We start from the raw sequence: 27,394 nt of genomic DNA, 5'->3' as shown, positions 1-27,394 counted from the left end.
TGGAACAGGCTATGAGACCCAACTTGGCTCCAGGGCATTTGACTGAATGCCTTGCCTTCTGCACACACTATGCCAGAGAGACTGCAGTGGTGTCATGACAGACCCCTGACTTCACATACTTCTCCTCAGAGCAAAAAGGGGTTGGGATTCCTCTGCCAGGATTCCTCAAAGGAGGACCCATTAAACAGATGAAAGAAGCATTCTTCTTTTTCAAAGGACTCAGAACCTTACCAGCACTCCTTGAACACATGGCAGAGTTGGGCCATTGACCTGCATCTCCCAGTACTGCAGAGGGAAGCTATTGGTACCATGCTGTTGACTCCGGTACCATCTGTGGGACAGCCATTGAGTCCAGTACCAACAGACACTGTTTCAGCACCAACATTACAAGTACTTATGACCTCACAAGCTTATGAGGCTGCAAAGGATTTGCTTTGCGTCTTCATTCCAGACTCTCCTGTCGTGCAGGAAGTCCATTGCATTGGTGGCGTCTCCTGCTCTTCCCGTCCTGTTCCAATCTTTGGCTCTGATACAGAGACTGTTAGTTGTACCAGAGTCAGTACCTGCTAAGAAATACAATAAAGTTTTGATCCGGGCACCTATGCACACTGGTCGGAACTGGTATAATTTTCCGTCTCTGCACCTGTGGCCTCAGTACCATGATACTGGAATGGTAGCCAGAATGGCCACTGACCATAGCGTATCCTTTGGCACGGACTACAAAATCTTTCCTCGTATCGAATCTCAATGCAATATCCTCCATATCTTGGAGCACATTTGTGGTATGACTATCATGCCAGCATTGGTTCTGATACTGACCTCTTCACATTGGACTACAGATAAATCAGATCACCTAAGGCCTCGTCTGGATTGGCATACTCGACACCTACTGATTATTATTCAGGAGGCTCCTCATAGTCGGGTTCAGAGTATCCACCACTGACATCCCTACCTAGGCACAGTTGGTCTAGCAAGTCTTCTACACCACTCCCAGAAGGAGAGCATTGGTACAGGGAGCAGGACCATTCGTATAGCTGGTCCCCAATGTCTTGATCACTGGCCCACTCAAAAGGGAAGTTTCCAGACTATTTGGCTATGCACCTTCCAAAGCCATCTATGTCAGAGACCTGCACAGACGCTGGTCCCCCCGATCAACCAGAACTGATTCAGGATGAATCAGAGGAGCTGGTTCTGCCACAAGTGATCTTTCATCCTCATGACTCAGTGACCCTGGATGACTCCTTTCCAGTTCTGGAGGATTTAAAATCTTATTGGATCTGCTGAGGAGAATGGCTGTGGCTTTGGGTATGCAAGTTGAGCTTGTGCAAGAGAACACTGATAAGGTTTTGGACATTCTCCAGGTAGTGGCCCCTGGAAGAGTAGATCATCCTATTATTAAGGCTCTTTTAGAACCTGCAAAGACTTTATGTAACACACCAGCCTCCTTAGCTCTTGCGGCTAAGTGCATGGACAAATTATATCATGTCCCAATGCAAGACTTCAAGTGTTTTTATTCCCATCCTGCCCCAAACTCCCATGTGGTCACTGCTGCCAATGAGAGGTCACATGATAGAATCATAGAAATGTAGTGCCAGAAGGGACTATAAAAGCAGCAAGGAGTCCTGTGGCACCTTATAGACTAACAGACATATTGGAGCATGAGCTTTCGTGGATGAATACTTCGTCGGATGCATGTAGTGGAAAACATGGGACTTTGAGAGGTTATCAAGTGCAGCCCCCTATGCTGAGGTAGGACCAAGTAAACCTAGACCATCCCTTCCAGGTGTTTTGTTCAACCCTTTCTTCAAACCTCCAGTGATGGGGATTTCACAACCTCCCTTGGAAGCCTGATCCAGGGCTTAATTACCCTTATAGTTAAAAAGCTTTCCTAATATCTAATCTAAATGTCCCTTGCTGCAGTTTGTCCTACTTTCAGTGGGCATGGAGAACAATTGATCCCTGTCCTCTTTATAGCAGACCTTAACATATTTAAAGATTGTCATCAGGTCCTCCCTTAGTCTTCTTTTCTCAGGACTAAACATGGTTTTAACCTTCCCTCATAGGTCTGGTTTTCTAAAAGTTTTATAATTTTTGTTGCCCTCCTCTGAACTCTCTCCAGTTTGTCCCCATTTTTCCTAAAGTTTGGAGCCCAGAACTGGACACAGTATTCCAGCCGAGTTCTCATAGTGTCAGGTAGAGTGGGACAATTACCTCCTGTGTCTTACATACGATACTTCTGTTAATACACTTCAGAATATTAGCTTTTTTTGCAACTACAGCACATTGTTAACACATATTCAATTTGTGACCCACTATTATCCCCAGATCTTTTTCAGCATTTCTACCACCTACCCAGTTAGTCCCCATTTTGTAGATGAGCATTTGATTTTTCCTTCCTAAGTACTTTACACTTACCTTTATTTTTCATCTTGTTGATTTCATAGCAATTCTCCAGTTTGTCAAGGTCATTTTAAATTCCAGTCCTGCCTCTAACCTCCAGCTTGGTGTCTTCTGCAAATTTTATAAAAATACCCTCTGCTCCATTATCCAAGTCATTAATGAAAATATTGACTAGCAATGGATCAAGGACTGACCCCCTGAGGAATCCCACTAAAATGCACGCTCCTAGTTTGGCAGTGAACCATTGATAACTACTCTTTTAGTACAGTCTTTCAACCAGTTGTACATCCACTTTATAGTAATTTCATTTAGACCATATTTTCCTATTTTCCTTATGAGAATGCCATATAGGATTGCATCAAAAACCTTACTAAAAATCAAGAAATATAATGTCTGCTGCTACCTCCTATCCATTAGTAACCCTGTCAAAAAAGAAAATTAGGTTGGTTTGGCATGATTTGTTTTTGACAAATCCTTTGGCTATTACTTATGACCCTATTATCCTCTAGTTGCTTGCAAACTGATTAATTAATAATTTGGGGAGGGGAGATTCAAATCAACTCCCGAAGAAAGAGTCCAAGAGACTTGATTTGCTAGGGAGAAAAATCTGTTACACGTTCTTTCTCCTGGTGCATAGCTTACCAACAGGTGCTGTTAACTAAATGTTAATTTGTATTGCTGAATTTACTGACAAGCTGCTGGAAGATGCATGGGAAGAATTTAGGACTTTCCTGGTAGAAGAACGCTTGATGGCCACTCCAGCGTGCTCTTGATGTGGCAGATACTTCTTGGGTGATAGCCTCTGCAATAACAATGAGGAGAGCTTCCTGGTTACAAAACTGTGGTATAACCTCTGACAGCCAGCAAGTCTTAGATGATCTCCCTTTTGATGGTCAGTTTGTGTTTTCCTACTGATGAGACTTTGCATTCATTTAAAGGCTTCATTTGTTGGGAGCATATTTTTTAACCCCTCAAGAGGTTTCAGCATAGGGCACTACAACAACAGTGCTCCTAGCAATATTATAGACAATCTGGATATCCACGAAGGCAACATGACTTTTTGAGGAGGAAGCAGAAGTCACAGAAGGATTACTCCAACTCCAATTAAAACCAGCCAGCCTGTACCTGTCCTCACTCAGTGGTACGGAAGCAGCACATTTGGCGTCTCCCTCGAGGACAGTGATACAGTAACGGGTGATCATTCTGCTATTTCTTCCCCATTTTGGACAGATTGTCCCACTTCCTCAGTGTTTAGGAAGCCATAATGATGGCCAAATGTGTCCTGAGCACTATGAGAATGGGATATTCTATTCAATTCCTCTCCGTCCGCTTCTTCTACCACCTACCCCATTCCTTTTCAGGGACCCATCTTACAAGGCAGTGCTCTTTCAAGAAGTTCAGACTCTATTCCCACTAGGGAACATAGGAGAAGTCCCCTTCAACATCAGGGAAAAGGGTTTTATTCACAGTACTTTGATCACCGGGTCCAAATGGGGTCTGAGACTCATATTCCACCTTCAAAATCTCAACAAGTATATCAAATATATAAGATTTCATATACTTTTCCTAGCATCCATCCTTCCCTCTCTAAATTACAATTGTTATGCTGCCCTCAATCTCCAGGACAGCTACTTCCATGTGGCAGTATTGCCAAGTCACAAGAAGTTTCTGATATTCATAGTGGCAGGCCAACATTATCAATATACAGTACTTCCTTTGTCAGGCCCATGAGTATTTACCAAGTGCATGGCAGCAATAGTGGTGGCCTACCTGAGGATGTAAGGGATTCACATTTTCCCTTATCTAGATGATTGGTTAGTGGGAGGCAGATCTGAGCATCAGGTTCTCTGACATGTCCAGTTTATAGTTTCAATTCAGTCGTCTGGGATTCATGCTGAACAAGGGAAACTCCATATTATTCCCAATGCAGAAAACATTGTTTTTCATAAATTCATAGATTCTAAGGCTAGAAGGGACCATTGTGATCATCTAATATGACCTCCTGTATAACATAGGCCATAGAACTTCCCCAAAATAATTCCTAGAGCATATCTTGATTTAAAAATTGCCAGTGATGACAAGTCCACCAGGACCTGTAATCAATTGTTCCAATGGTTAATTACGATCCAATGACTGGAAGTAGAAGCTAGCCAAATTCAGTTTGGAACTAAGGCATAGATTAACAGTGAGAGTAATTCAGTTTGGAAATAAGACATAGATTTTTAACAGTTAAAAATCTATGCCTTATTTCCAAACTGAATTTGGCTAGCTTCTGCTTCCAGCCATTGGATCATATTATACCTTTTCTGCTAGACTAAAGAGCCTGTTATCGAATATTTGTTCCCCTGTAGGTACTTATAGACTGTGTGATCAAGTCATCCCTTAACCTTCGTTCTATTTAGCTTAATAACAGGAACTCCTTTAGTCTTTCACTATTAGGCATGTTTTCTAATCTTTTAATCATTTTCATGGCTCTTCTCTCAACCCTCCCCAATTTATCAACATATTTTTCAAATTGTGGACACTAAAACTGGACACAGTATTTACAGCAATGGTTGCACCAGAACTAAATTTAAAAAGTAAAATAACCTTTTTACTGCTATTTGAAGCTCCCCTGTTTATGCATCCAATGATTGCATTAGCTCTTTTGGCCATAACATCGCAATGTAAGCTCAGCTGATTATCCAACATGGTTTCCCCCCTCCAAATCTTTTCCCAAGGTAGAGTCTCTGTGAAGTATGCAAGTATTTTTTTTATACCAGACATACATAATTTTCCTCATAATTTTACTTGACCCCTTATTTACCACATATGATCTTGTTACCGACTGAACATTCTCACTTTTAACCTCCACTTGTGAGTTAAGGTTGAAAGGAAAATTTAAATCTGCTTGTGGTAGCTAAGAGAAAATAAAATCTAAATTACAAGGATTCTTCTAATAGTGCTTTTCTGTTATGCTAAAGAATGGCTCTCAAATCCTGTTATTTGTTTGGTTTATCTCTTACCTAATGAATTTCCTACATCAAAATCATCAGTATTGACTTCCTTATGCAGTAAAGGTCTACAAATTGTTGTATCCGATAAGATTTTTTTGTCTTTTGAAAATTGTTGGGTGTTATAAATAGTTTCCACTATATTCTCCATTGCAGTAGTTCTTTCCATCTCCTGGAAGCAGCATTACTTGTGGATTATTGGATGTGATGAATTCATCAGGCCTCTTATTAATACACTTCAGTAAGGCCAGCAAAATAAAGCTTGCTAAAATCTTGATCTCTGAAGTGCTGCCTGTTAACATGTGAAATATCAGGATTATAGCAATCTTTTGCTGTCACTCTGCACATCACACAAGAAGGTAAATAACTTGAACAGAAGGCACAGGAGAGAACAGAGTGGTTGAGTGGGAAGAAGGAGAAACAGTAATATCTAAGCTGGGAAAACAATATTGAGCATTTCATTACTGTTTTTGTTTTTTTTTAAGTACACCTCTACCTCGATATAACGCTGTCCTCGGGAGCCAAAAAATCTTAACGCGTTATAGGTGAAACCACGTTATATCGAACTTGCTTTGATCCACCGGAGTGCGCAGCCCTGCCCCCTCCCCCGGAGCACTGCTTTACCGCGCTATATCCGAATTCGTGTTATATTGGGTTGCATTATATCGGGGTAGAGGTTATTTTCATTCATGGTGGTGGTGAAGTTATCTTGTTATCTTACATCTTTGTGTATAATTACACAATATTTGAAATAGGACATTGTCTCTGAAAGAATGGGAAAATATTGGAAGTATGGTGGAGAGAACAAGGAACTAGCTACCTCTTATCTGTTCTAACACTTTTATAGCCAAAATCAGGCCACATTGAATTATTTTCCTGGCAAGTTTAATATTAATAGAATTATAATGGTAAATGTATGTCCATATTTTAGTCTCAATTAAATTATTGAGAGAAATGGAGAATTTTGAATACAAGTAGAGCCTAAACGACTGCAGCTCTTCAATGATTAACTTGTGCATGGACACTTTAGGTGCTTCTTTAGTATATTAAAGATACTTCAGCAACTTATACATCATATGGGACCTTTTGTCTTTGATATATAGAGCAGACTATGTATTAAAACAGCAAATGTTATGTGTTACTCATTATGTGCAGGGGTGCTGGAACAATTTGTATAGTGGGGATGCAGAGAGCCATTGAACCTAACTGTAAACCCCGTATATGATGGAAAGCACTTCAAGCCAGGGGGTGCTGCTGCACCCCCAGCAGCCCTAGTTCCAGCACCTATGCTTGTGCGCATTTTATAATGGAACCTGATCTCGTTTTTTTAAAAATGGTAAGAGCAAAAGGACTGGGCTTCGAGGGACACTGGGTCAGAATCTGTGTGTCCTTGGGTGAGTTACTTGACCTTCTTTTGCCTTGGTCACTCTAGCTGGAAAACAAGGCCTCATAAAACCAGAGGGAAGGATTCCATTGTAAATCCCAGTTAAATACATTTAGAAATTGTTATAATTTCAAATCTTGTATATAGTACTATGAAACATCCTCCACAGTGGTGCTTAATATAATGATTTGAACAACATTTTACATCTTGTCTTTCTAAAAGTTACCAAAAAGGAACTGAAAACAAGGAGATACTAGTACTTATAGGCTTGAATAAACTCCAGTTGATGTTTGAGTGATATGTCATTAAAAATAGAGAAGGGGACTCTTTGCCACGGTCTGTCTGTGGGTACTGTGAAAAAGATGCACTAACCTCAAATGACCCAATTGATAATCTTGATAATGACATCTTAATTTTTATCTGTTTAGATAATTCTTGATACTATTATGAAAAGCTGGAAGTATGAATGGTGGTCCCATTTATTCAAGGGATTTTTCAAGGTTCTTAATTGCTGTCAGACTTTGATTTAACAATTCTTACTTTAAGAAGAGAGGGTCATAGCATAATCCAGGCAGGAATATTTCCTTTTCCTCTTATCCTTTTAGCTTGTAAATGTCATTAAAAATTTAAAGTTCATAGCATGTGTTTATCAGGAAGTGACATACATTTGTACACCTATTTAGGGAAGATTATCAATTACTTTTGTTTCAGAAAACTTAATAAAAAAGATGAAGCTCACAAACTCTCCTATATTGCACTTTTCAGATAGCTGTGACACAGAAACTCTTAATCTGTGGGTTCTCCTTATTATTTCATATGACTGTCACAAAAACTTTACCTGTGGAATACAACATTGATGATAACTTCAGAGCTACAGTATCTTTGCCTATGAGGATTATCTACCTGTATGTGTCTTTAATGGCTGCCAGGCCCAAATACTATTTTGCATGGACTTTAGGTAAGCAACAAAAAATGTGTTTGTACTTTTCTTTACAGTTAAAAGTACTATATGTTGGGTATGAATTTAAAAGAGAGAGTGCCCTCTTGGGGTCTTAGAAAGAAGTAATTTTAGAACTGAAACTTTAGGCAAGGGACAATGAATGGGTTTATTTTATACTTGCCCATTAACATAAATTTAAGCATAGAAGTGTATTTTGCAAACTAGATTCCAGGGCCTGATGAATAGATACCTCAATAAAACATGTATTTGATTTATTTGAATGAGAAATGGTATTTTTATCCCTTTTAAAATTTTCTGAAAACTAGTTTAATTGCATAGTGCATTTTAATTTAAGACTTCTGTACTTTACTTTTCACACCCATTTATATCCATTCTAAACCTCTTCCTTGCAGTCAATTACCAAAAAAAAAAAATGCTATTTAGAATAGCCCAACTGCAAGAATAAACTGCATAACTCAATATGGATATATTGTAGTGTATAGTAATATGGTCAGCAGTAACTGCAACATAAAGTGCAGTTGTTTCCTATATTGATGGTAAACATTTCACCTTGTTCTTATTAAAAACTTTAATGACCTGCTAAAAGCAGAATACATATATATTGCCCTTGTTTGAGGCACTAAATGGATGTTGTATTTTAAACAATATTTTTCCTTTCTAAGTCATTTAGAGAAAATATATTCAATTTCCGGAAGTTTGTGCCATGGAAATATTTATTATATTTTTGATTATTTATATATTTTGTTTATTATATATTTGTTGCATAACTCTGCATGAAAATTGAGGGGAAACCAATGCAGTAAAGAGTTTAGTAGAATAGCATGACTCACTTTCAGCTGCTAGTTTAATTCCTGCTCAGGGAATGAAGTATTTTCAGCCTGTCTGGTTCAGAATAATTCTAGGTTTTGTTAAAGAATGACATACTTTGGAATATTGTGCCTAAAAACACCAGTCATCTGTCAAGGATGGAAGCCAGCTGAAAAGTGCCTAAACTTACACTGTTGGAGTATCTCCTCAGAGGGAGTTCTGTCTGTACTATGTTTGCTAGCAGAGTTGAACCAGCCTGGCTTTGATAAAATATGGAAGGACATAAACTTTATTGGACCAGTGCTTCATTTAGTTCTTGCCCTCTTTTGCTGCTACTTCATTGTAACTGCTCTAAGGGCCTGAGCAGAATGCATGATGACGCTGGTGTTTTGCTGAATGCAGTGCTTTGGGGTTTTTATCTATTTTTATTCCTTGCAAATGCTAAAACTCCTTTACAGATATGTTAAAATGAATACTGATGTGTATGCTATCAGCACTGTTTCCTCCTTTAGTTAGGAAGTTGTTATGGAATTGGTGTTACTTTCAGGTATTTCTAAAAAAGCGTGGCATGCTGATATTTCTTATGCATGGCCTCAAATAGAGCAGCAGGTTCTCTCCTTATTTACAAAATTTAATTTAATAAATGTTCATTGGTGGTGCTATAGAATATGAGAAATTATTAGGTTAGGTTACTTTTTTTTTAAATATCACAAATTTTGTCTTGTGGGCCAGTAGAGCTCAGAAGAATCTCTTAGATAAGCAGTGTCAGACTTCCTTGACGGCTGAATAACTGAGTGAAATGTATAGCTCAGGGATCGGCAACCTTTGGCATGCGGCTCGCCAAGGTAAGCACCCTGGCAGGCCGGGCCAGTTTGTTTACCTGCCGTGTCCGCAGGTTCAGCCGATCGCTGAAGTTCACCGCTGCAGTTCACCGCTCCAGGCCAATGGGGGCAGCACGAAGCGGCAACCAGCACGTCCCTCAGCCCGCGCCGCTTCCTGCAGCCCCCATTGGCTGGAGCGGTGAACTGTGGCCAGTGGGAGCCGCAATCAGCCGAACCTGCAGACGCGGCAGGTAAACAAACCGGCCTGGCCCGCCAGGGTGCTTACCCCCGGCGAGCCGCATGCCAAAGGTTGCCGATCCCTGGTATAGCCTGTCCCTGACAGAGGAAATGTGTTGTGCAAATGGTAGCAATAGATATAAAAGGGGAAAGTTTTAATATGTGGCCTCTGAGAAAAAGAGAAAAAAATCTATGCCACTGACTTGCCTGACATCATAGGTATGAATTAGAGAGCAAAGGAAGTTAAGTTGCCTTAGAGCAGCTGTTAAGAAAAGAGGAATAAAAAGGTTAAGGATTTCAGGCATATTCCACTATCATGTAAAGTACACTTACTTTAGCACAGTAGTATACTTCCAGTGTTCTGTCTTCTAAATTTGTATTTCCTATTGTAATTTAAATATATTGTTTTTATTTGCATAATATTTGTTTTATTCTAGACTCATACTGAACTACCACAGGTTAGAGGCAATTTTTCAAAGAAGAAAGGAAGGTTATTATCATAGAATATCAGGGTTGGAAGGGACTTCAGGAGGTCATCTAGTCCAACCTCCTGCTCAAAGCAGGACCAGTCCCCAACTAAATCATCCCAGCCAGGGCTTTGTCAAGCCTGACCTTAAAAACCTCTAAGGAAGGAGATTCCACCACCTCCTAGGTAACCCATTCCAGTGCTTAACCACCCTCCCAGTGAAAAAGCTTTTCCTAATATCCAACCTAAACCTCCCCCACTGCAACTTGAGACCATTACTCCTTGTTCTGTCATCTGCTATCACTGAGAACAGTCTAGATTCATCCTCTTTGGAATCCCCTTTCAGGTAGTTGAAAGCAGCTATCAAATCCCCCCCTCATTCTTCTCTTCTGCAGACTAAATAATCCCAGTTACCTCAGCCTCTCCTCATAAATCATGTACTCCAGCCCCCTAATCATTTTTGTTGCCCTCTGCTGGACTCTTTCCAATTTTTCCACATCCTCCTTGTAGTGTGGGGCCCAAAACTGGACACAGTACTCCAAATGCGGCCTCACCAATGCCGAATAGAGGGGAATTATCACGTCCCTTGATCTGCTGGCAATCTTCCTACTTATACAGCCCACAATGCAGTTAGCCTTCTTGGCAACAAGGGCACACTGTTGACTCATATCCAGCTTCTCGTCCACTGTAACCCCTAGGTCTTTTACTGCAGGTCCTTATTCTGCTGTAACTAGTCTTATTTTCCTTTACCTTGTCCTGTCAATCGGGTCAATGGTTCTTGTTCTTCATCTCTAAGCATTCTTGTCAAATGTGCCATCCAAGATGGCGCCAACCTCCTTCATGTCTTCCTTCAGCATCTAGGTCTTCGTCTCGTGACTGTTAGTTCTTGTACTCTCTGTCCAATGTATCTCACATCTTGCCATGTTATGTGATCCGGCCATCTCAATCTGTACTCTCTCAGCTTTTCCATAATGGAGGCTGCCTGCAGCATAGCTCATGCCATTTAATTGCATAGCTTAGCAGCTGTTGTCTTACCCAGTGTTCACCTGAGCATTCTTGTTTTGGCAGTATGAAGTAGTGTTCTTCTCTCTTCCTCATTGACCAGTGTTCCGACCCATATGTCATGGCTGGCCTAATCATGATCTTCTACACTTTGCTCTTTAGTGTACTTGGCACATATAATCCCCATCAACTCCCTACATTTACACCATCTGTTCTTCATGCAGCTCCTAACATCTGCATCCACATTCTCACCATGGCTAAACACTGAACTGAGGTTCAGAGTTTAACTCCATACCATCTAATTTTATTGATTTTTTTCATTGTCCCTCTCAATTAAACTTTACATGTATTCTGTCTTTTGTAAGCCATTTTCTTCTATTGTAGCCCTCCATTGTTCTAGGTCCCTTTCCAGTTTGTATTAATTTTCATGGCACAACATGTCAGCAAAAACTGTGCTCCAGGGAGCCTTTCTCCTAATCTCCTGCGTCAGTGTGTCTATTATAATCGGAACTAGGAATGGGCTTACGGCCAGGGGCAGCTCCAGGCACCAGCGCAGCAAGCCCTGCTGGTCGCTGTGAGGGTGACAGTCAAGCGGCCTTCAGCAGCGTGCCTGTGGGAGGTCTGCCGGTCCCGTGGTTTTGGCGGCAATTCGGCGACGGGCATGCCGAAGCCGTGGGACTGGCAGATCACTCACAGAAACGCCACTGAATCTGTGTGACCGTGGACTGCCCGCAGGCATGCCACCGAAGGCCACCTGACTGCCGTGCTTGGGGTGGCAAAAAACATAGAGCCGCCCCTGCTTACAGCTGATCCTTTTATGTAGACCAATCTCCACAGTGAATGATTCATTGTAGCCACTGCTGCTTCTCACTATTGTTCTGCTACTCTCATACATGTCCATGATAGTTTTAACATTTGTCTCTTGCAGATTGCATGACCACAGGCATTACCATAACAGTTCTCTAGGAACTGTGTCATAAGCCTTCTCTGAATCCACAAACACTAAGTGCAATCCCTTGCATTTCTCTCTGTACTTCCGTAATATTTGGGCTGAAAACACTGTATTCTATGTTGACCTTCCTTGCATAAACCTGAATTGGTGTTGCTTGTTTGATGTTCCAGCTCCTCCCAAAGTCTTTTCTCGATTATTCTTACCAGCCATTTCAAAGTGTGAGTCATTAATTTGATGGGTTGGTAAGTACTACTTTCTTGCACATCTCCTTTACACTTAAAGATAGGAACCAATGTGCTCTTCCTCCACTCATTGGCCTTTTTCCAGTGCAGAAAATTAAGTTGAAAAAGATCATCATTGTCCCCATTCCCTCATGGTCTAATGCTTTAAATGGCTCAATTGGTATGTTGGCCGGTCCCACTGCCTTACCAGTTTTGTAACCTTGAACCCTGTCTGAGTCTCCACCATGATGAGAAGTCTTGTGAGACTGTTTCTTGCACATACTTCCTTAAGTGGTTTCTTCATTGTCTTCACTGAGTAGCTTCTCATAAAACAGCTGCCACCTCCTAGTGATATTACCATCTTCCACCAGTACTCTTCCGTTTTCATCTTTGACACACTTTACAGTTCCCAAGTTCTCTGTGCTTCTATGCCTATTCTTGGCTAATTTATATATTCCTTTTCCCTCTTCCTTCATCAGTAGGACTGCTTACAAGTCTTTAAATATCTGACCCTTAGTTTCTGCAACTGCTCTTTGTGTTGTTATCTTTACAAGTTTGCATTCCTCATAACTTTCCACCATTTTTATTTTCTGCCATTGCTTAAACCTTTCCTTCTTCACTGCCTCTGGCACATCATTGGATCATCACGATGTCTTGTTGCCATGACATTTCCCTCCTTTCATTTGGCTACACATTCGCGCATTTTCTATAATATATTTTGATATTTCCTCCCAAACTTCACTGGTATCAGAAAGGAACTGTGGGCTGTTCTGATATCAGGACTTGTACTATTAGAAGAAATTTTGAGTACACATTAGAAATCATGTCTTTCTCAGTAGTTGATTTTTTTTTCCCATTGATTTTTAACAGGAACATATTTAGAGCATCAGACTTTGGTATGCTATCTGAAACATCATGCAGTGAGACAGTTTTATTTTTGTGTTTACATATTCAGCTCATGTAACCCTCATAAGTGAAGGAAGGCATCTGAATATTGGGACACTTTCTCAAACCACTGCAACCAATGAATACGCCCGTGCTTTGTAATCTTAAATTGAGTTCAGTTTATATTCAAAACAGAACTGATCAAATTCCAATTTTTCTCTTCTCTTTGGGTGGTAGTTAATACTATGCATCGCAGTGAGCTTGAATGGGTTCCTCTGTCAGTTTGATCAAATAGGCATATTGGAAGGCAAAGATACCCTCTCCCAAGTAGAAAGAAAGGACCAAATAGAAATGAATGCACTGTGACAGGAGAAGTTGCCTACATTGTGAAACCGATGGTGTATTATATGTCTGTTTGTTTGCTTTTCTTTTTTTATAAAAATTATTTTAAGATTGAAAATGACTTGGTTTGCAAACATATATCCTTATTTGTCTTATTCTTTTCTCTTGATAGTTAAGTGCCTAATCCAGTGACTCTAGGTGCTTCTAAACATTTAAATATACAGCCAAAAAATACATTAATACAACAAATCACGTGTACAAAGTACTTGTCATATGATGCACAATATTTGTAATGTAGGCAATTTATAACTACTTACGACAATTGTTTTCTCTTGTTTCATTGCAGCAGATGCAATTAATAATGCAGCAGGGTTTGGTTTTAGAGGATATGACAAAAATGGAGCATCACGCTGGGATTTAATATCAAATCTGAGAATCCAGCATATAGAGGTTTGTTCATGGCTCTTTCAAATAAAATTGTGCTCATATAGAAAAGTTTAAAGACATTAAATTATCTTACACTTTTTCTATTCTCAAGATTGCAAAGGTGTCACAAATCAGAGGTGACAATCAGTCTCTGGGGGGAAGGAGTGACAAATCACATACATTTTGGATATCTTCTGCAAGCCAACTAGCTTGTGGGATTTTTTGTGATTATGAATATTCTAAGTGTAGAGTTACAAATTAAGGAATAAAAGCAGGCTCATAATAGTGGTTGAGTAAATTCCTGCTGTCCTTATTCAGCTCATTCCCAAAGAATACTTGGTTGTGTATCACACTATTCTGAAATACAGCATGACTCTTTAATATGGCGTCTTTACATTTTGCAGAAATAATTAGTGTTTTGGTTTTATAGTTTTCAACAAGTTTCAAGATGTTTCTTGATAACTGGAATATTCAAACAGCTCTTTGGCTTAAAAGGTACTGTATTTAAAAGAAAACTTTTCTACTTTGAAGTTTCTTTATTACTTATCTTTAAAAATAATTTATGAATACTTGTTATTAGAGATCCTAAACCAACGCAGCTGCATAATCGATGCTACGCTTTAATTATAGTGTTATCTGCCTCTGGCTGCTGGCCTGTGGAGGATCCTGTGAGCTTTTTTAGCTACCCAGTCACAGAATCTTCCCTGTATTATGAATGCGAACTGTCTGCACCCTCTCCCTTTCTAGAAACTACACTGCAAGCTCTAAACCATATGGGAATGCAGTTGGGAGAGTATGCTGTGTACACATTGTTTTCTTCGGTACCCTTATGTAATTGGCAGATTTATTGTTCCCTGGCTTTGCCAGAAATAAAAGATGGTTCCCAATGGGCTAATGCTTCCCTGCTGTTCCCCCTTGGAATGGTTGTGAGGATGGATTAATAGAGCCAAATGAAACATCCCACTTCAGCTAGGTGAATAGAAGGCAGAAAATGCCCATCCTTCTTGGCAATTATATTGAGGCAGGTCCATTTTCCCCTCAGGAGATGAACTTTATTAATAGCTGGCAGTCTGGGTAGACCACCATCTTGGAGTCTTACATATGCCTTTACTAAACACTTTGGACTTCAGAAGCTTAATAGCCACATGTCCAGGAAATAGGATGTTGGTAATCAGGGGAAGCTAATTTATATAAGATTCCTGTTCTCTGAACTAACTTCTAGTTGTGAAGATGTCTTTCCTAAGTTTTGGCACTATGCAAAAGATGACTAGCATCTCTGAATAGACAACCTATGTAAAGACAGTAACTGCAGTCTTCTGCAACCTATGGTTGATTCATATGTATTCCGCTGGATTGGCTTCTTGAATTAGCAGTGCATTTCCAATGGTATGGTGGAGATGTGGAATAAAGCCTGTAGAGTAGATTGATACTCATTCTCAGAGCAAGTATTACAGTCCTGCTGTGATACCAGATCTAATGCAGTGATTAGGGAATGCATACATGCTACTAGGAGCTCTATGGCTTTGTAGTTGCCCTGTCTAATCAAACTCCTCCCTCCAAGTCCAACCCAGCTTATAACAGGGAAAGTGCTCCCAGCAAATGTAAACCCGCTCTTCAAATAGTGGAACACATCATCAACTACCTCCTCCAGAGAGTAAGGTGTATCCCTCAAACTTGCTCTCCTTACAAGAGGGGTGTGTGGAGGGGTGTACACCCTCCTCCCCAAACATTTGTTCCATCCCTGAAAAGCAGAAATGGTTTTAATAATTTAAATTTTATTGCAGGGAAGATCGAACTATGTCTGCTAATGTAAACACCTATTTGCAAGCCAAACTCATGATGTCATAGAATTTATTGCCAGAGAAGTCAGCATGAAGGTGCAGTCGCACATATAGCTGAGGGTCTAGAGACGTACTCCCTACTAGGGCTGGTTGGGAATTTTTCAACAAAATCTTTTTTAATCAGAAAATTCCAATTTGTCAAAAACAAAACTGTTTGCTGCAAAGAGTTAGTTTTAATAAGTTTCCCATTTTGAAAAAAAAAATTAAATTGTTGAGATGTCCCATTTCTGTGATTTCCTATTTCTGAAAAAGCTCCAGTTTGGGGATCATAATGACTTCATTTCAAAATTAAGTTAATTTATAGTAAAGAAAAAAGGCTTAAAAAAACTAAAGGTCAATATTGAAATTAAATGTTTTGAAATTATTGCAATGAAACATTTCAATTGACCCAGTCTGAACTTGTTCAGATTTTGGTTCATGAACATTTTCATCCAAGTTTGGGATGGGAACTTTTTTTTGGAAATCTCAAAAAATCTCATTGGATAGGTAACGCATTTCCCATCCAGCTATAGTAGCTAACCAGTAGAGTTCTGCCTTTCAGGAGTGGTGTCACGCCATTGTGAAGGAGCATACATAGTAGCACTGAGATCTGGTATCAAAGCTGAGAGTAAAGTTACAGCATTTCTGTAAATCATAATATGTTAATGTTTAAGTCCAAGATTCAATAGAATTATGTAATCAAATAGCAACTGCTATTTAATCTATGGCTTGCTAGGTTTTAAATGGTTATTGGCTCTATTGTTGATCATCTTCTCTCCCTTATACCCTTTGCCTTTAATACATTTACTTTACTTGTTAGAGTATGCTACGAGCGAGCTTCCTTCAGTCCTACGATCCAGACCTTCATCCTTTCGGCCATTTGGCATGGTGTGTACCCTGGATATTATTTAACATTTTTAACAGGAGTACTAATGACATTAGCAGCACGAGCCGTAAGTACCAACCATGTATTTTAATAAGTAGTTTTGTAAAAGCAAAGTGACTATGCTACAGTGCTCAAAGATGTGTGCATCACAAGGGAAACTCAGACACAATCTTGGGCCCAAAAAGTATAATATATATTTTAGATGTAACAGCAGTGGTGAATAGAAGGGAGGGATGGGAGGAAAGACGAAAGAGGAGGACTACATTGCTGTTAGTGCATTTGTAGCAAATCTTTCACGTGAAGTTCTCAAGCTTCACTGACTATCTCGTACAATATTACTGTGATGTGAACAGATATAGTTAAAAGTGATATTAAAAAGTCACTTACTTGCCAGTGAGGTGGAGGAATCTTTCATTAGGGTTTGGAGGCCTAAGCTAACAATTTCTGTAGAATTTAATAATCATTTTAAAATAAACTTGTATTTGGTACTTTTGTAAATATATTAAAGTAAAGCAGTGTTCTCCTCAGCCAGCAGACAAAAGTCTCTAGTACATTTGCTGCTCAGAGTTCTGCCAAGCAACAGCAGAGTGATGTTAATAAGATTCTGATCAATTTTATTGCTGCTATTCAGAACCCTGTGGATCCAGAAAAATGAACCCAGAAACTAAAGTAGTAAACCTGTCAAGAAATTTGTCAGTGTCACAGTGCTGCTTGGGAAAGGAGGTACTAGAGTTAATCAAGGAGGAAGAGGACCCCAAAAATGGAGGCTGAGCAGGGAGGGATACGGTAACAGAGACCTCTTTGCTATCAGATCAGGCAGGAGGCTGTGAAGGGGAGAGAGAGAGATGGAGCACAAGACTCTTTGCACCTTCCAACTGCTAGTGGGAGCTGGAGCTTGAATTTATCAGACTTCTCCTACTATTAATAAAACATATAATACTTTCCTCCAAAGATCTCAAAGCATTTTACAAACATGGGTTAGCATTATTGTCCCATTTTAAAGCTGTGGCCCGTTTCCTAACAACAGTCCGGAGCCTCTGGAGGAGCAGTATATAGACATAAATTCCCTTCCCCTTTACTGCCACTAGAGGGGTGAATCTTCACACTTTTCAACCAGGCTGATACAAAAACTAGAGCCGCAGGCAAGGCCGGTGAACAGTTCCCTGGCACGAATCGCAACACTACACTCTCCAGTGGCGCACCTCTCACTGTCCTATTTCATCTCTCTCACAGGTATGGTTAGCTCACACATTTACAGAGCTTGGGTTTGTGTGCAAGTGTACTGACTGACTATCAAAAACAGGTTGAGGTGTTTTATTATGTCAGTTATTTACTGTCCCTTGTTAGGTCTGTGAAGATCAGATTCTCTGTGATCACCACCTTCCTCTCAATTCCTTATTAATGACATTTACTGATTAAAATCTAATCCTTTCAAGCGTAAATGACCTAGATTTCTATATAGCTAATTCTGTAGAAGTTGGATGATAAATCTTAACTGGATTGATTTTTTTAAACTGCATATACAATTGTATCTAATTTACACTTCAGTTTACTACAGATTGGCACAAATGACCATGTAGATGCATAACTGACCATTTGCTTGAACAACTAAAGCAGAAGGTTGGCCCAGTGGATAGGATGCTAATTTAGGATTTGGGGAGACCTGGGTTTAATTCCCTGCTCTACCACAAACTTCCTGTGTGACCTTGATCAAGTCACTTAGCCTCTGTGTGCCTCCGTTCCCTTCTGTAAAATGGGGATAGTAGCACTTCCTACCTCACAGTGGGGTTGTAAGGATAAAAATTTAAGATTGTGAGGCACTCAGGTACTATGTTGATGGGAGCCATATAAATACCTTAGATAGTTACTTGAATTTTTTACATGCAGTTGTAGTTGTGCATACAAATTAAAGGCACAATGGTTTATGTATAATATATATGTAATTTTTTTTCAAAAAGCCCTTATTTTTTATTGCATCATTAAAACATGGCATCTTTGGAGGGTGGGAGAGGAAGTGGACCATATCTTCCTATTCTACACAGGCTCCACACTCCAGGACAATTCAGTGATGGGTGTGATGCTGGGAGGAAACATGCTGAGGCATTTCATTGAACAGGATATGACAATCATGATAATCATATGTAGTAACTGTATAGCACTTTTTCATCTTCAACAATCTTCATAATCTTGTGAGATAGGAAAACCTTAATCTCATTTCAGTATTGACTGAAATTTAGGTGCATGACTTTTCTAAAATCATGGAAGAAATTGGTATATAATCCCAAGATTATATGTGGAAATATTGGAAAGAGTCCAGCGAAGGGCAACAAACATGATTAGGGGTCTGGAGCACATGACTTATGAGGAGAGGCTGAGGGAACTGGGATTATTTAGTCTCCAGAAGAGAAGAATGAGGGGGGATTTGATAGCTGCTTTCAACTACCTGAAGGGGGGTTTCAAAGAGGATGGAGCTCAGCTGTTCTCAGTGGTGGCAGAGGACAGAACAAGGAGCAATGGTCTCAAGTTGCAGTGGGGGAGGTCCAGGTTGGATATTAGGAAACACTATTTCACTAGGAGGGTGGTGAAGCATTGGAATGCATTACCTAGGGAGGTGGTAGAATCTCCTTCCTTGGAGGTTTTTAAGGCCCGGCTTGACAAAGCCCTGGCTGGGATGATTTAGTTGGGAATTGGTCCTGCTTTGAGCAGGGGTTTGGACTAGATGACCTCCTGAGGTCCCTTCCAACCCTGATATTCTATGATTCTATGATTCTAAGATTTAGGTTTAGGAGTTCTTTTGAGTCATGTGCACAGGGCACTGTGTCTGTGGCCAGATTGTCCACCATGATGTGACACCATTGCACTGCTCAGGTGGCACAAAGGGGCAGGATTCTGGTGATAAGTAATATCCCTTGTGAAGGGAAACTCTTTTGGTGGAAACTCACTTGGAGGCAGTCTCCTGTCTCAGCCTCCAACCGAGGGTAAGAGGTGTGACAGGGAAGTGGGGTAGGATGGAATGAAATTACACCGATCTTCCAGTCTTGTGAGGTCCTTAAGAGATGTTACTGTAACTGACCCTGCAGCTGGGCCAACTCGGCTGTAATGAGCTCTCTCGTGCTCTCCACATAGGCGCCAACTCCGTGGGTGGTCCAAGGCTAGAGCACCCACAGAAAAAAAATTTAGCAGGTGCTTACCACCTATCAGCAGCTAGCTTCCCTCCCCTCCCCCCACCCCCAGCACCTCCCACCTGCCGAGTTCTTATCACAGCCCTGGTATGGGGCCGTAGCTCTTAGGTTTCTTCCCAGAGGCACTGCCTTCTTCAGACACCTAGCCAGGGCCTATCTTGGTACCCTCTGTGAAGCTGTATTGAATTTGTGGGATACTTTAGGATATTATGAATACCAATATTGTAAAATTACAATGAGTTATGCCAGGTATACCATGTAAGGTATCTGCAAAAATGTTTTATCATACCTGGCAAATTATCCTTGTTTGGTTTTGTATCATATTTATATTGTAAGTTACACGTATGGTATGTCTGTAGTTCCAAACTTGTGCTGTGCATCTGGGTGACACCCCCAGACAGATTGGCATTAGCACTGCCTAGCCTTCTTGATGGCCCATCAAGGGACATCAGCTATACAATTGACCCATTGAGAGAAAGCAAGGGATACTCTTTATGACTCAGCAGGGGCATGCCTATGGACAGAACTCTAAGCTACCCAGCACATGGCCTCCAGGCCATGTGTTGGGCAGCTTGTATTTGGAACAAAGGAAATACAAGCTGCATGGCCAAAGACTATAAAAGGCAGCTGCATCTTCTCCATTTTGTCTTCAGGCCTGCTTCTTACCTCTGGAGTAAGCTTTCTACAAACAAAGCTCTGATCTAGGGTGACCAGACAGCAAATGTGAAAAATCGGGACAGGGGGTGGGGGGTAATCGGAGCCTATATAAGAAAAAGACTCAAAAATCGGGACTGTCCTTATAAAATCAGGACATCTGGTCACCCTACTCTGAAAAAAGAACCGAATGACCCATCCAAGCTGTGGATGTGTTCCAGAGGGACTTTCAAGCCAGCAAACTCACCAATACTGCTAGAAACCTGAAATGTGGACTTTGAAGTCTTTGTATGTATGTGACTACTTTACCATCTCTCTTCTTGTTCTTTCTTTGTAACAAACCTTTAGTTTTAGACACTAAAGGATTGGCTGACACCGTGGTATTTTGGGTAAGATCCAAACCTGTACTGACCTGGTAAAGTGGCTGACCCTTTGGGGTCAGAACAACATTTTGTATATGTGAGCAGAGTTTTTTAAATAACTTCTCACTGTACGGCACCTAGGTGCTGATTGGGAGCCACAGAACTGGAATGCAATAAGGGGGCTGTGTGATTTCTTTTTTTGCTTCTTGATAACCAGCGTGGGGGAATCAGAAGCACAGTTTGTGACTTTAAATTCTGTGTTACCCACCAGCGTTGGGAGTATCTGCTCTCCCTTTTGCAGCCTGCCCAGACCTTGGCATTTCCAGTGAGGGCTGCCCTAGGCACACTGGGTCACATCTTAACTGGTGTTCTGTTCAGCAGTCCTCCCTGGGCCCAGTCTGCTACCAGACCAGCAGGGCCCATCTTGGTACCCTCGTCTGGTCTAGCCAGGTTTTATGCTCAGTCCCCTGGGCTCAGCCTGCCCTCACTAACCTTTTGACAGCTCTGCTGCTATTCTATCCAGCCTGCCAGGCACCTGGTCTTTGGCAGCCTCTGCTGGACTCAGTTGTGTCTGGTGAGCTATCTACATCCTACTGTTCGTCTAATCAGCCAGGCACTCGGTCCTCCCTTGTCAAGCTCCACACAGTCACTGAAGGCTCTGCTCTGTTGTTTGCCTTTTATCTGGCCTTTCTGACCCTTATTGGTTGCTCCAGCAGCCCCTCTGATTGGCCACTCTTCTGCAGCCACTCTAGATTGCCTGGAGGATTTTTTGCTGCTCTATTCTGGGGCAGGGTGATACAGGACCATGAGGTCTCCAGCTGGGGGCCTCCAGACCTAGTCCACCCCGCCACTCTCACAAACATGATTTCTCTGAAATTTGTTACACATGCACAACACTAAGTATGATTACTCTATAATTTTCACATGCACAATTCCACTTACGCTTATCCTGTTAAACATGATCAGAACAGACACTTAATATTCCCAGCAGGTTTCTCTCAAGCCTAAATGTACCTTTGCTCCCAAAACCCCGTAACCCTTATGCACCCGTGTGAACTCTGTCAGTTGGCACCAAATAGGGTTGCCAGGTATCTGGTTTTCGACGGGAACACCCGGTTGAAAAGGGACACTGGTGGCGCCGGTGAGCACAACTGACCGGGCCATTAAAAGTCCGGTCGGCAGCACAGTGGGGCTAAGTCAGGCTCCCTGCCTGCCATGACTCCACATGGCTCTTGGAAGCAGTAGCATGGCCCCCTTCCGGCTCCTACGCATAGGGGCAGCCAAGAGACCCCAAGCACCAGCTCTGCAGCTCCCATTGGCCGGGAACTATGGCCAATGGGAGCTGCGGAGGCAGCACCTGCAGACGGGGCAGCGCACAGAACCACCTGGCCATGCCTCTGCCTAGGAGTCAGAGCGGGGACATGCCGCTGCTTCCGGGAGCTGCCTGAGGTAAGCGGCAGCGAGAATCTGCACCCGTGACTCCCTCCCGCCCCCCAACCCCGTGTCCCAGCCCTGATCCCCCTCCCACCCTCCAAACCCCTTGATCCCAGCCTGGAGCACGCTCCTACACCCCAAAGCCCTCATCCCTGGCTCCACACCCGAGCCCGCACCCCCAGCCAGAACCTTCATAACCCCTGTACTCCAACCTCCTGCCCCAACCCAGAGCCCCCTCCTGCATCCTGAACCCCTTATTTCTGGCCCCACCCCAGAACCCGCACCCCCAGCCCGGAGCCCCCTTCCATACTCTGAACCCCTCAGCTCCACTCCAGAGCCCCCTCCTGCACCCTGAACTCCTCATTTCTGGCCCCACCCTAGAGCCCACACCCCCAGCCAGAGCTCTCACCCCCTCTCATACCTCAACCCCCTGCCCCAGCCCAATGAAAATGAGCAAGTGAGTGAGGGTTGGGAGAGCAAGTGAGGGGGGGTAGAGGGGTAGATGGAGTAAGCAGGGTGCGGGGCCTTGGAGAAGGGGCGGGGCAGGGGTGTTCAGTTTTGTCCGAGTAGAAAGTTGGCAACCCTAGCACAAAGAGGTCCCTGGGTTACACAAGGTTCTCTAAGAAACATACAGGAGCTGTGTGTGAATGTGTTATGTACGTATTTTGTTACATTAACTACTACATTATTGAGACTTCTGAATACACAGTTAAAATTTCTTACATTTAGATAAAACAGGATGCTTTAATGCTTTGGACTGTAATCCTGTGAGTGAGTGTATGGGAATGGCTTACCTTAAGGAGACTTTTGTTGAAGTATTCTATTTTCATATTATTCACAAATGTACATTTACAGAAAATTAGACGTCACTTACTGTAAAACAAGGCTGTTTCAATCAGACAAGAAGTCTCAAATTAGATTGGATATATTGAAAATACTAAATTCTAATACTAAATTCTTAGGCCAGATAATGCATGGTAAGCTGAAGGCCAGGGTGTGCAAGCTATCTGTACCCGAAGCCAATGGATGCTGGGTATGGTTCGGACGCATATCTACCAGCTGCAGTGTTCTTGGATGAATCCTTTGACTTATGTATAGAGTGGCATTGAAATCTTCTTTCCAATAGGTTCCTTGTCTCAGCATAAAGTGTGTGAAACCCTTTCCCCACCAGATGTCCTCAAAGACAAAGTGAGAAGAGGAAAAAGACTGGAGATAAGATGAAGTCTTTAGTGCCAGTAGGCTTTCATGGCAATGGAACAAATAAAATACAATAAAACTAGCTCTCAATAACAATGTTTTAGTTACTAATACTGTTTACTGTTATCTGCTTTTTTTAGATGAGAAACAACATTAGACACTACTTTGTTGACTCTCCTCCTGTTAAATTATGTTACGATGTCATCACATGGATAGCAACTCAAGTAGCAATAAGTTACACAGTTGTGCCATTTGTTCTGCTCTCTGTAAAACCCTCTTTCATGTTTTACAGGTAAGTACACTTTATGGGTTTTTTAAAAATCACTGAACTCAGAGGCAAGTTGAATTATTCTTGTGGCGGGAGTTCTCCTTTGAGTGGTGAATAAAAATTTTAGTATTTGGATCACTATCTTGCCAGCTAAGTGAGTAGTCATCCAGTTTGAAAAAACAAAATAAATAACAATTTTCATAGTTCTTTAAGTACACAGAGCACAAGTGCACTATTGAATTTCCTGGAATGGGGCCATTCAGTGCGCACATCTGAGATGAGAAAATGGGTCAAGGGGCACAGAGCAACAGGAATAAGTGACCACTGCCTAACGTAACTTTCATGAATAACCAGCCATAAAAGGGTAAATAGGTATATATTTCTCAAAAGAGAGAGTGCTTCACAGAAGGCTCTTAAATGTAGCAGGACAACCCTTCTCTCTTTTTTTTTTTTTGCATTATTTGTTTGCAGTTTTAAAGTGACACAGATGTTTAACATACTATATAGTGTGTGTACATACACATATATAGTGACAGTATGTGTAACTATTCAGTACAGTCTGGCAGTAAGATACTTAGATAATTTTTTCACATCTTAGCTCATAGAGCCGAGAAGCTCATTTGGATAGATCTCTAATTCCAGTGCTGGATTTTCTATAGTTAAAGCTAGTAAACATGGTTTGATATGAACAGGTTAGGCCCGACCCTGTCCTTGGTGCAGCACACAAACCTGAGTTAGTGTCCAAACTCACCCCAATGCTTGGGTGTGGCTTTATTTGCAACCCCAAAATAACTCAATATAAACTTCAGTCTAAGCATCTTCTATGCAGTTGGCTGCCCTGGGGATGCTCCAAACACTACTTGTAGTTTCCTCTCCCAAGAAAGCCTTTTGAACCTTCCACCAATGGGTGAGTTATCAGGCCACACTTACAGTGGAACCTCAGAGTTATGAACAACTCAGGAATGGAGGTTGTTTGTAACTCTGAAATGTTTGTAACACTGAACAAAACGATATGGTTGTTCTTTTAAAAGTTTACAACTGAACATTGACTTAATACAGCTTTGAACCTTTACTATGCGGAAGAAAAATGCAGTTCTTAACAGTTCAGAATTGTCTACTTTACATTCTAGCAGTAAATATACTGGGAGAGGTTTCACTTCTTGTTGATTCCCACTCTACTCTCCAGTACAATAAAAGATATTTGAAAGAATGCCAGTGGAAATGATGATGCCTTACTGCAGATCATATATACAGCAAACTGCCTATGTAAGGGCAGTCAGGTATTTAAAGTAGCTATAATAGTGGCCAAAGTTCTGATTAATGATTTTTTTTTCTTCTTCTTTGTTTAGCTCCTGGTATTTCTGTCTTCACATTGCCTGCATCTTAGTGTTGTTGATATTGCCATTGAAAAGAACTCAAAAAGGAAGTATAGAGCAGGCAAGCATCAAGCCCTCATGGCCCAAAAAATTAGAAGAAGAAAATGTTTTGGGACAGAACAGTTATTCCACAACAAATAATAGTTTCAATCAGAAACAAGAAATAACCTGCAGATATCCAGCACTAAAACAATGATTGGGAAATACTATGATGAATATATTTTGTATGTTTTCAAAACCCATTTTTAGCACCTTTTAAAGGGGTTTGTATTTGTTTGCAAAGGTGTTTAGTAAGAAAAGAATGCTGTTACCTAGGGAATATCACATACAATAGCAAGACTGGAAACAAAGCAAATTAACCCCTCCTATGCCATGTCCCTGTGGGTCATGCCTTATATGAAAATATTACCATTATTTCAATGGGCACTCAGGACTTACAACGTATGTCCATAGGGTCAGATGTGTGCCCCTTTGCTGAATGTACGTTGTGTATCCCAAGGCACTGATGGGGTGGAAAACAGCTGTGTCAGTCTAAATTAACACATGGAAATTAACTTTTCCAAATGAATGACTTGCCTTAAACCCTCTATCTACTGAAATATTGTTTCTAAGTGATAATTTCATGTTTAATATTATGTGGAAACTGTATAATGTTGGGTGCTGTTTTTAAAAAAAGACAGGACTATGAAATGGGAAACTGTTGAGAGGTTGTGAAGCTTTGAAAAGGTATTGCAATAAACATCTCAGTATTTGGAGGGTTTTCTTAGGCCTTGGCTACACTGGCGCTGTACAGTGCTGCAACTTGCTGCGCTCAGGGGGGTGAAAACGCACCACCCCCCCCGAGTGCAGCGCTGTAAAGCACCAGTGTAATCAGCGCCTGCAGCGCTGCACGCTCGCTCACAGCGCTGCAAGCTATTCCCCTCGGAGAGGTGGAGTACTTGCAGTGCTGCGAGAGAGAGAGAGCTCTCGCAGTGCTGGCGGCGCGACTACACTCGCGCTAGACAGCGCTGCCGCGGCAGCGCTCTGAATCCCCAAGTGTAGCCAAGACCTTAGATCTCAAACTATTACAGTACGTTGTGGAACTGTAAACATTACCAATGCCAAATTATAGCTTAGTTTGATAAAGAGAGTCTAATTACAAAGAGCCCTTCTGAAAGGATTTTTTTAAAACTAAAGATTCACCTTTTTTCCAGGGCTAATAGCTCTGTTCTAGGTTTATTTTATTTTGTTGTTTTTAAAAACACTAAGTGGACTTTGAAGCTAGAGACAAAATGGCAGCCATAACAATACAGATGAAGACACTGTGCGAGCCACCAGGCTTTCAGTGAAAGTGCTTCTTACCCTTAGCTACTGGAGTTCCTTATTCTAGCACTTAAATATTTTACAAATAGTGACTTTTTAATCTTTAAGAAGTCACTCTGAAGTTTCTCAGACATAAAATGGTTAGTTGAAGGTGCTTACAGTATCAAATAAATATAGCCAGATTACCTTGAGATTGTAACTCAAGTTAATAGAAAACAAAAGATGAAATCATATGTCAACCAGGCACTGTATGCTTCATCTTAATAATCCATGGCCCTTCACCCCAAAATGCCTGTGGGCTTTAAGAAAAGCTTTTTTTTTTTTTAATTAAGATTTCAGATGCAGAATTCACAGTACACTTTTAGGTAAGATTATGGGAGAAAGCAATGTTTAGGAATGTGAGACTGATATTTCATTTTGAAATTATATCAAGGAAGTAATGTTGTGATTATATCTGTAACAGACCATTTATTGTGGTAATGGCCTCTGCTAGAGAAAAACTGTGTTTAAAGGGCTATGTTTTTATTTGCTTATATTCTGTATTATTTTCATATGATTTTTAGTAAATGCAAACTGTGTTTATCCACATGTTGTTTTAACTTTAAAACTTATACAAAACATGCCAGAGCAACAGTAATGAAACTTATTATCAGTCAATAACAGCCAAATGAGGTGAGTAATAAATTTCTTGATTAATACTTTGGATCCTAAAAACTTCTTGGTTGTGCATCTTACAACATTACTTGACTGCATATTGTGAATGAGTACAAAAAAGGCAGCTTTCAGCTTTTAGGGACACTAACAAAAAAAAATATAGTCTTCTTATCATCTAAATGTCAGAAGGTTTCTTCAGCTCAGTTTCCACAGAACCTGCACTTGAGTTGGTTCAAAATTGTTTTTCTTGCTTGGAAAGTTCAGCATCTGGGTTTTGGTTCTCTTCCCAAAATTCCAAGGAAGATGAAGACAAGCTTCTCCTCTATGTGGATATTAGCACACGTCCATCAATCCACACAGCT

General features: G+C 41.1%; 1 protein-coding gene across 3 annotated transcripts in view; it reads left to right on the top strand.

The window, feature by feature from the left end:
- MBOAT2 (membrane bound O-acyltransferase domain containing 2) overlaps window positions 1-27,076 on the top strand; it is a 176,051-nt gene extending 148,975 nt beyond the window's left edge. For all 3 annotated transcript variants that reach the window (XM_054023482.1, XM_054023485.1, XM_054023483.1), the window contains 6 exons: window positions 7,543-7,735; window positions 13,818-13,921; window positions 14,328-14,392; window positions 16,538-16,670; window positions 23,573-23,724; window positions 25,050-27,076. In XM_054023482.1, the coding sequence (XP_053879457.1) occupies window positions 7,543-7,735; window positions 13,818-13,921; window positions 14,328-14,392; window positions 16,538-16,670; window positions 23,573-23,724; window positions 25,050-25,272 (870 nt within the window). In that variant the 3' untranslated portion in view covers window positions 25,273-27,076. The remainder of the gene's footprint in view (window positions 1-7,542; window positions 7,736-13,817; window positions 13,922-14,327; window positions 14,393-16,537; window positions 16,671-23,572; window positions 23,725-25,049) is intronic.
- Window positions 27,077-27,394: the final 318 nt, after the last annotated feature.

This window comes from Malaclemys terrapin, chromosome 3 (assembly GCF_027887155.1).
Source record: "Malaclemys terrapin pileata isolate rMalTer1 chromosome 3, rMalTer1.hap1, whole genome shotgun sequence".
NCBI lineage: Eukaryota > Metazoa > Chordata > Testudines > Emydidae > Malaclemys > Malaclemys terrapin.
Note: the sequence above shows the minus strand (reverse complement) of the source record. Positions and strands in the feature narration are given on the sequence as shown.